At 39.1% G+C, this 11,072-nt stretch overlaps 1 protein-coding gene across 1 annotated transcript in view; it reads right to left on the bottom strand.

The window, feature by feature from the left end:
• LOC133630888 (potassium/sodium hyperpolarization-activated cyclic nucleotide-gated channel 2-like) overlaps positions 1-11,072 on the bottom strand; it is a 94,107-nt gene that overhangs the window by 81,810 nt on the left and 1,225 nt on the right. The window contains exons 2-3 of the mRNA XM_062022710.1: positions 8,412-8,835; positions 113-274 (exon numbers count right to left, since the gene is read on the bottom strand). Coding sequence (XP_061878694.1) covers positions 113-274; positions 8,412-8,835 — 586 coding nt within the window. The remainder of the gene's footprint in view (positions 1-112; positions 275-8,411; positions 8,836-11,072) is intronic.

The raw sequence follows: 11,072 nt of genomic DNA on the forward strand, positions 1-11,072 counted from the left end.
TTTTGTATACAGTTTGTACTAATGTCTCGTACATACCTGTCAATATTGTGCTCTAGGAGGAATATGTACATGCTTTGAAAACACAGGCGTTGTTTTGAGTCATAATCCTTACCTCCATTTTGTTGAGGGACACCCAGCAGTCAGATGGGAAGTCCTGCAGCATGGGAACCAGGAACTGTAGGCAGCCGTCCCAGTGACACAGCAGCAGCATCATTGCAATCAGGTTAATGATCCTCATCACAGCACTGGCCAGGTCATAGGTCATATGGAAGATCTGATGGTGCGCAGTGACAACAGAGGTCAGGTAAGAATCTGTATCGGACTGAAAATAATTAAATTCTACACTAGGGTTGTACGGTATACTAATTAATCATATTCGGTACTATGCCGCCTCTCAAAAGTACCGGTCCTAATGTAAAGTTTCCAAACAACAGAAGAATAAGTGATTATTACATTTTAACAGAAGTGTAGATAGAACATGTTAAAACAGAAAGTAAGCAGATATTAACAGTAAATGAACAAGTAGATTAATAATTCATTTTCTACCCCTTGTCCTTAATAATTTTGACAAAATAATAGAATAATAAATGACACAATATGTTACTACATATGTCAGCCGACTAATTAGTAGCCTTTGTTTGATTACTTACTACTAAAAGAAAAGTTGTCTCGTATGTTCACTATTTTATTTAAGGACAAATTTGCAATAATAAACATATGTTTATTGTACCGTGAGATTTTTTTGGTTAAAATAAAGCCAATAATGCAATTTTTTGTGGTCCCCTTTATATAGAAAAGTACCAAAAAGTATCGAAATACATTTTGGTACCGGTATCAAAATGTTGGTATCGGGACAACACTATTGTACACACCAAAGTGGCAATCCCCTCCCTTCAAAATACACCACAGTTTGATAAATAAGTGAGGATGACAGGCTGCCGTCAGTCCTGGATCAAACACAGCAGGAGCGGGCAAGACACATGACATCAATGAGGGCTGTGGAACAGTCACACACACACTCACGCAAGCCTGCGGATCCACACACACACACGCTCTGACAGACGCTGTATGCACACTTTCACATAAAAAAGTGACGGACGGGGACCATCATGACTCTTAACAACTGTCGTCTATAGATGCCAATCATCCTCTGGACGCCAGTCAGCCTTCGCCTCACTGGCTGGAACAGTTTCATGGCGGTTTGAATTGGGCAAACCTGGCCGAGGTTCATAGCGAGAGTGGCTGACACACCTGCCTCGCATGTGGAGGCGGAATAGGAAAAATAGGTCAGTGCAGCTAAGGGAGAAGTGACACTTTCTGATGAGGAATGGTGCTCAACTTCCTAAATTATGTTTTAACCGTTTAAATGTCAGCGTATATTAAACAGGAAGTGGCCAAATTACTACTCACGTTGTTTAAATGTATAATTGTGCCGGTTGGAGGATAAAAACCACAAAGGGCCCAGATGTTTCCCATCATTATTATTCTTATTCTTTATACAATGATTGCATAACTCAATAATTAAAAAAATCTTCTTTTTTTTACAATATGCAGAGAGCCAATAAAAACAAAGCCAGGATACAGGTTGAAAATGGCCCCCAAGCAGCACTTTATACACTCCTGCTCGATACGATAAAGAACACTCACACTACAAACACACTGTTGAAGGACCAACTGAAAAACATCTATGTAAAAACACTAGTAAAAGATCATATATATGGTATGACAAAAATGCTTTACTGTTTTTAGGGACCTCCTGCGAAAAAGATCCTTTTCATGACAGGAGCGCAATGCTTTTTTTTTTTTTTTAAAGGTCCTACTGTAAAAACTGCTAGTCAACGATCCTCAGGCCGTATATGAAAGGAGCAGTGTGTTGTTTTTAAGATCTACTACAAAAAGGTTAGTCAAAGATCCTCCATATGACAGGAACACATTGTGTTTTTTAAGAATATACTGCAAAAAAGCTTGTCAAAGAGCCTCCATATGACAGGACTGTATAGTGTTTTTTAAAAATATACTGCAAAAAAGCTTGTCAAAGATCCTCCATATGACAGGACCACATTGTGTTTTTTTAAGAATATACTGCAAAAAAAGCTTATCAAAGATTATCTGTATGTTTTAAGGGCTTTCTTCAAAAACTGCTAGTCAAACATCATCTAGCTGTATATGAAAGGAGCACTGCCGTGTTTTTAGGATCTACTTCAAAAAGGACGTACTACAAAAAAGCTTGTCAAAGATCTTCCATATGACAGGACCACATTGTGTTTTTAAGAACATACTGCAAAAAACCTTGTCAAAGATCCTCCATATGACAGGACCACATTGCGTTTTTAAGAACATACTGCAAAAAAGCTTGTCAAAGATCCTCCATATGACAGGACCACATTGTGTTTTTAAGAACATACTACAAATAATCTTGTCAAAGAGCCTCCATATGACAGGACCACATTGTGTTTTTAAGAACATACTGCAAAAAGCTTGTCAAAGATCCTCCATATGACAGGACCACATTGTGTTTTTAGATAAAATACGTGTACTGCAAAAAACCTTGTCAAAGATCCTCCATATGACAGGAACACAATGTTTTTTAAGAACACACTGCAAAACAGCTTGTCAAAGATCCTCCATATGACAGGACCACATTGTGTTTTTTAAGAACACACTGCAAAAAAAGCTTGTCAAAGATTATCTGCATGTTTTAAGGGCTTTCTGCAAAAACAGCAAGTCAAACATAATCTAGCTGTATATGAAAGGAGCATTCTTCTGTTTTTAGGATCCCACCACAACAAAACTAGTCAAAGATCCTCTATATAAAAAGTGTGCACTGATGTTTTTAAGGATTTTTAGCAAAAACTGCTTGTCGAAAATCCGCGAAATGACATGACAGTGGTGTGTTTTTAAGAACATACTGCCAAAAAACTATTCAAAGGACTACTACATAAAATGTGTGCACTGATTATTTGTACTGCTAAAACGCTAGTCAAATATCCTTTATAGCAGGTAATGGGAAAACTACGGCCTGCGGGCCAAATCCCACCCGTTGGTCTTTTTAATCCGGCCCGCCAAATATTCAAACAAAGTTAAGCAAAGATCTGTTTTGAGAATTGCCACAACAAAACTGATTGGCAAAGGGTGATCAACAACACCGCTCCCACTAACAAAAATGTAAGTGTGAACCCTTTAATACCATTTTTGTGTTTTCTTGGTATGATATTGTTGAAAATAGATGTAACGCCCATATTTGGGAAGCCTACTCTACTCTCAACAAGTATGATATGCTTTGAAATGTATCACGTGCTCGCCCGGCCTGTCTGTCAAATTTCAAAAGCCAATGTGGCTCCTGAGCCAAGAGGTTTGCCCACCCCTGCTTTATAGGATAGTGAAGTGAATCATACAAAAGCCAAAACCAGTGAAGTTGGCACGTTGTGTAAATGGTAAATAAAAACAGAATACAATGATTTGCAAATCCTTTTCAACCTACATTCAATTGAATAGACTGCAAAGACAAGATACTTAACGTTCGAACTGGTAAACTTTGTTATTTTTTGCAAATATTAGCTCATTTGGAATTTGATGCCTGCAACGTGTTTCAAAAAAGCTGGCACAAGTGACAAAAAAGACTGAGAAAGTTGAGGAATGCTCATCAAACACTTATTTGGAACATCCCACAGGTGAACAGGCTAATTGGGAACAGGTGGGTCCTATGATTGGGTATAAGAGCAGCTTCCATGAAATGCTCAGTCATTCACAAACAAGGATGGGGCGGGGGTCACCACTTTGTGAACAAATGCATTAGCAAATTGTCCAACAGTTTAAGAACAACATTTCTCAACCAGCTATTGCAAGGAATTTAGGGATTTCACCATCTACGCTCCGTAATATCAGGTAATAAAGGTTCATAGAATCTGGAGAAATCACTGCACATAAGAAGCAAGGCCAAAACACAACATTGAATGCCGTGACCTTGGATCCCTCAGGCGGTACTGCATCAAAAAGTGACATCAGTGTGTAAAGGATATCACCACATGGGCTCAGGAACACTTCAGAAAACCACTGTCAGTAACTCCAGTTCGTCGCTGTAAGTGCAAGTTAAAACTCTACTATGCAAAGCGAAAGTCATTGGGACGGCGTGGCGAAGTTGGTAGAGTGGCCGTGCCAGCAATCGGAGGGTTGCTGGTTACTGGGGTTCAATCCCCACCTTCTACCATCCTAGTCACGTCCGTTGTGTCCTTGGGCAAGACACTTCACCCTTGCTCCTGATGGCTGCTGGTTAGCGCCTTGCATGGCAGCTCCCGCCATCAGTGTGTGAATGTGTGTGTGAATGGGTGAATGTGGAAATACTGTCAAAGCGCTTTGAGTACCTTAAAGGTAGAAAAGCGCTATACAAGTATAACCCATTTATCATTTATCAACAACACCCAGAAACGCCGCCGGCTTTGCTCATCTAAGATGGACTGATTCAAAGTGGAAAAGTGTTCTGTGGTCTGACGAGTCCACATTTCAAATTCTTTTTGGAAACTGTGGACGTTGTGTCCTCCGGACCAAAGAGGAAAAGAACCATCTGGACTGTTATAGGCGCAAAGTTGAAAAGCCAGCATCTGTGATGGTATGGGGGTGTATTAGTGCCCAAGGCATGGGTAACTTACACATCTGTGAAGGCACCATTAATGCTGATAGGAACATACAGGTTTTGGAGCAACATATGTTGCCATCCAAGCAACCTCTTTTTCATGGACGCCCCTGCTTATTTCAGTAAGACAATGCCAAGCCACATTCTGCACGTGTTACAACAGCGTGGCTTCGTAGTAAAAGAGTGTGGGTACTAGACTGGCCTGCCTGTAGTCCAGACCTGTCTCCTATTGAAAATGTGTGGCGCATTATGAAGCCTAAAATACCACAACGGAGACCCCGGACTGTTGGAACAACTTAAGCTGTACATCAAGCAAGAATAGTAAAGAATTCCACCTGGAAAGCTTCAAAAATGGGTCTCCTCAGTTCCCAAACGTTTACTGAGTGTTGTTAAAAGGAAAGGCCATGTAACACAGTGGTAAAAATGCCCCTGTGACAACTTTTTTGCAATGTGTTGCTGCCATTATGTGAGGAATTCCCATGGCTGCAGTTTTTGTGACCCCAAGATGCAGGAACCAGGAGAGTGATGAGGAGGTAAGATGAGTTCTAATCTCATACAACAGAAAATGAAGCAGTCTTGTATACAAAAGTTCCAAACATAGAGTGATCTTCGAGCACTGAGGAGTGCTCGAGACAAAGCATAAATAAGACACATGTTTATTGGCAGCAGGTGTGGACTCACTGCCAATCAACGGCAGGTGAGGAAAAAAATGTGCCCCGCTGAACAAACAGGAAGTGGAACAAAATAAGAGCACTGATGGGACGTAAACACAAAAACAAGGAAACAAACAGAAAGGAAGTGACAGATCGTCACACATTAAATTCTAAGTTATTGATTATTAAGTTAAATTAAGTTTCTCAGTTCAAATTTTAAATTGTCTTTGCAGTCTATTCAATTGAATATAAGTTGAAAAGGATTTGTAAATCATTGTATTGTTTTTATTTACCATTTACACAATGTGCCAACGTCACTGGTTTTGGGTTTTGTACTTATATAGCGCTTTCCATAACGAAACCCATTATCTACATCTTTAAGTTACATTTTAACCAGTGATATAAGCGCTTTGCTGTTGTTAAGAATCAACTAAAAACATTTAAAGATTTTCTGTAAGACAGGGCTCTGTTATTTTAGTAACCGTCTGCAAAAAGGTTAGCCGCTGTCAAGTTTTGAACTGAACCGGCGGTCCAGTCTGGTGTCGTTCCTGGGCCGGCGTAAGTCCACGGGCCGATGTCCCTGCTATATACTGTGTGAAATAAGTTATATGTGACACCCATGATGGGTTTGGGAGATGACAGTCACTCAACCCCCTCGCCGCCACTCTCATTCTCCATGCATGCCAAGTATCACTTCCCATCATGCACCACTGTATATGCATGTATAAGTGTGTGTGCGTGCATCACATCATATCTTCAGAAATCCAATTATCCAAAAGGTCAAGTGAGCAGTCGAGGCCCGCTGCACTGTGCGGTGCTGCAAAATGCCAACAACCCTGCCGCCAACAGTGGCATAAAGGCAAAGTCAAATGTTCTCATGACGGCGCCCAGACTCTCCTTGAAAGTCCGAAGTGCATCCTGCTTTGAAAAAACAAAATGGCAGACAATGGCGCCCTTGGCGGCACACGTCATGCCCACCCTCTGCCCAACCTGGGCCTTAATTGATTAACTGTGTTTGCCCTGATAATAGGCGGCTTATTAGACCACCTGATGCTGCCTGTGGGATCTTCCAGGTCAGACAGGGAGAGACCAGGAGGGGGTTCACTAGACAATAACAGTAATTAGAATGCAAAGTATGTTAGGGCTCAAACATCCTGCTGACATTATGCAGCTCTGGCTGAGCGGCAGGTGACAACATTCATATTGATTATGGTTGACCTTTGTACTACTTCTGTTAAAACGATCCATCCATTTTCTATACCTGTTGTCCTCATTAGGCGGGGTAGTACACCCTGGACTTTCGGAAATGCACTCACATTAAATTCAGGGTCTCCAATTGGGTGGCCACGAATCATTTCTGCAGAGGTACCAGTCTGGATGATATGCTAGCTGACTCCTAGATGGGGTGGACCACTCTTCCACTCACCTATGACTATCTGTTGGCTTGCCAATGGACTGGACTCCCACGTTATTTATTAAATCCTTTTCAACTTATACTCAATTGAATAGACTGCAAATACAATATATTTAATGTTAGAACTGAGAAACTAAATTATTTGCAAATAATCATTAAATTAGAATGTAATGACAGCAACACATTGCAAAAAAATTGGCACAGGGGCATTTTTACCACTGTGTTACATGGCCTTTCCTTTTAACAACACTCATTAAACGTTTGGGAACTGAGGAGACCAATCTTTGAAGGTTATCAGGTGGAAATATTTCCTATTCTTGCTTGATGTACAGCTTAAGTTGTTCAACATTCTCCATTGTGGTATTTTAGGCTTCATAATGCGCCACACATTTTCAATGGGAGACAGGTCTGGACTACAGGAAGGCCAGTCTAGTACCCGCACTCTTTCACTATGAAGCCACGCTGTTGTAACACGTGCAGAATGTGGCTTGGCATTGTCTTGTTGAAATAAGCAGGGGCGTCCATGATAACATTGCTTGGATGGCAACATATGTTGCTCCAAAACCTGTATGTACCTTTCAGCATTATTGGTGCCTTCACAGATGTGTAAGTTACCCATGCCTTGGGCACTAATACACCCCCATACCATCACAGATGCTGGCTTTTGAACTTGCTGCCTATAACAGTTAGCATGGTTCTTTTCCTCTTTGGTCCGGAGGACACGACGTCCGGTTTCCAAAAACAATTTGAAATGTGGACTCGTCAGACCACAGAACACTTTTCCACTTTGCATCAGTCCATCTTAGATGAGCTTGGGCGCTGCGAAGCCGGCGCCGTTTCTGGGTGTTGTTGATAAATGGCTTTCGCTTTGCATAGTAGAGTTTTAACTTGCACTTACAGGTGTAGTGACAAACTGTAGTTACTGACAGTGGTTTTCTGAAGTGTTCCTGAGCCCACGTGGCGATACCCTTTACACACTGATGTCGCTTTTTGATGCAGTACCACCTGATGGATTCAAGGTCACGGGCATTGCCGCTTACGTGCAAGTATTTCTTCAGATTCTTTGAACCTTTTGATGATATTACGGACCGTAGCTGGTGAAATCCCTAAATTCATTGCAATAGCTGGTTGAGAAATGTTGTTCTTAAACTGTTTGACAATTTGCTGAGGCATTTGTTCACAAAGTAGTGACCCTCACCCCATCCTTGTTTGTGAATGACTGAGCATTTCATGGAATCTGCTTTTATACCCAATCATGGCACCCACATGTTCCCAATTAGCCTGTTCGCCTGTGGGATGTTCCAAATAAGTGTTTGATGAGCATTCCTCAACTTTCTCAGTCTTTTTTGTCACTTGAGACAGCTTTTTTGAAACATGTTACAGGCATCAAATTCCAAATGAGCTAATATTTGCAAAAAAATTACAAAGTTTACCAGTTCAAACATTAAATAACTTGTCATTGCAGTTTATTCAATTGGATATAGGTTGAAAAGGATTTTCAAATCATTGTATTCTGTTTTTATTGACCATTTACACAATGTGCCAACTTCACTGGTTTGGGGTTTTGTAAATACATTTTGATGGATTGATTGAGTTAGCCTAAGACGCTGTTTTTCGACGGATGGAACCCAAAGAAAACCCACAATTCAAACTCAGATCTCCAGACTGTAAGGCAGACGTGCTAACCACATGAAAACAATTTTCACAAACGTACCTCTTCCCATTGGTGAATGTAGCGTATTAATCTGGAGAGCCTCAATAGCCTCAGAAGACTCAGGATCTTGGTGAAGCGGACGATCCTCAGCGCTCGAGCCGTCTTGTACACCTCCGAATCCATTCCCTTCTCCACGATGAGGAATATGTAATCCACCGGGATGGATGAGATGAAGTCCACTATGAACCAGGTCTTTAGATACTTTTTCTTAATGGTCTCAGGGTCCAAAATGATGTCGGAGTTGTCCTCGATGATGATTCCCGTGCGGAAGTTGAGCACCAGGTCCATCAGGAAGAAAGTGTCCGAGACCACGTTGAAGATGATCCAGGGCGCGGTGGTCTCTTCCTTGAAGAAGGTGATGCCCACGGGGATGATGATCAGGTTGCCCACCATAAACAGCAGCATTGTAAAATCCCAGTAGAACCTAGCATGGCGTGTGTGTGAGGTTTGTTTATGTGTGGGGGGGAGGAACAGACAAAACAGGTCAGTGGAGAGACAAAATGGCACATAAATAAACACACACTTTGATGCATTTCCTGCTTCAGTCATAGCCACTTAAAAACATTGGTTGCCAATGTCTTTCATGAAGTGGTGACGTAGTAAAAGTGTAGTGAGATTTGAAGGCAGTCTCTGCAGGACAGGTGCAGCGCTGAGTCACTACACTTATGCAACAAGCTCCAATTCCTGTGCTCCATCGCAATACGCGCTCACTGGCATGGCGACCACTCTCGTGAGGCTCCTGTGTATGTTTACCATGCATGCATTAGCATCGCAATGAGTGTGAGGGCAGCTCCGTGTGGGAGTGCGGGTCTCTACGGTAGCCTGCGGTTTCTACGGCCAACTCAGGTTTGAGCCTTTAAGTGCTTGTACCGACTCGGTGTTGTGTGACACAAACAGGCCGGACTTTAACCACACCGACGTGCGAGGGGTTAGGTCGCTGTCCGTGCTCAGCGGTGCTGAAAAGTGTGCCGCCACAAGGCGAGACGTTTCCTGAGCAAAATTGGGGCGACCGATAGGTCATAGTAACAAAAGATGGTGTTATTGTTCTCTTAGCGTTCAAAAGTGTTTGTCAACATTTCTGGTGCTTGTTTGAGCTACAGTAAACCGATTAGGATGCAGGATTCAGGCGGATACGGCTCCAGTGAGCATGCTTTTGGCTCAAGGTGACATTCCATTGCTGGGCGCCTGGCACACACATATATATACATACATATATATATATATATATATATATATGTGTATATATATATATATATATATATATATATATATATATATATATATATATATATATATATATACACATATATTTATATATATATATATGTGTATATATATATATATATATATATATATATATATATATATATATACACATATATTTATATATATATATATATATATATATATATATATATATATATATATATATATATATATATATATATACACGTATATATATATATATATATATATATATATATATATATATATATATACACGTATATATATATATATATATATATATATATATATATATATATATATATATATACACGTATATATATATATATATATATATATATATATATATATATATATATATATATATATATATATATATATATATATATATATATATATACATACATATATATATATATATATATATATATATATGTGTATATATATATATATATATATACATATACATATATATATATATACACACACACATATACACACATATATATACAAATATATATATATACACATACATATATACACACATATATATACACATACATATATATACACACATATATATATACACATACATATATATACACACACACACACACAAATATATATATATATACATATATATATATATATATATACGTACATATATACATATATACATACATGTATACACATATATATATATGTATATACACACATACACATTTTACATACACACACACACACATACACATATATACATACACACACATACATAAATACATATGTGTATATATATATTTAAATACATATGTGTATATATATGTGTATATATGTATGTATATATATGTATAGATATACTTATGCATATATATACATATGTGTACATATATGTATGTGTATATATATATATATATATATATATATATACGTATATATATGTATAAATGTATGTATGTATATATATATACATGCATATACAGGTATATGTATAGATATACTTATGTATATATAGACATACATATGTGTACATATATGTACATATATACATAAAAAACACTCCAATGATAATATTAGAATGCATTGTAGATGAGCATGGATTCAAGCGATGTCCTCTTTGTTGCATGTATGAGCAAAGAGTGCAAGGTGAAGTGTGAGCAAGAGGCCATCCAAGACATGCTGCTGTGCAAACAAACTGACGGAGCTTCAGTTTACAATTGCCTCTTAAGTGCATTTGACTGACAACAGGTTGTTTAAGGGTTCTGCGGAGGAATTGTCCAATGAATGGGATCAATAGGACGTCATGAAGGAGTGGATAGCATGTAGCATGCATGTGTGTGCATGGGGGTCAACATGGTCTCCCACTATGAAGTTGTGAGGAGCCACATAATGAACCTCCCGTGTTGACCCTGACCTTAC

This window comes from Entelurus aequoreus, linkage group LG16 (assembly GCF_033978785.1).
Source record: "Entelurus aequoreus isolate RoL-2023_Sb linkage group LG16, RoL_Eaeq_v1.1, whole genome shotgun sequence".
NCBI lineage: Eukaryota > Metazoa > Chordata > Actinopteri > Syngnathiformes > Syngnathidae > Entelurus > Entelurus aequoreus.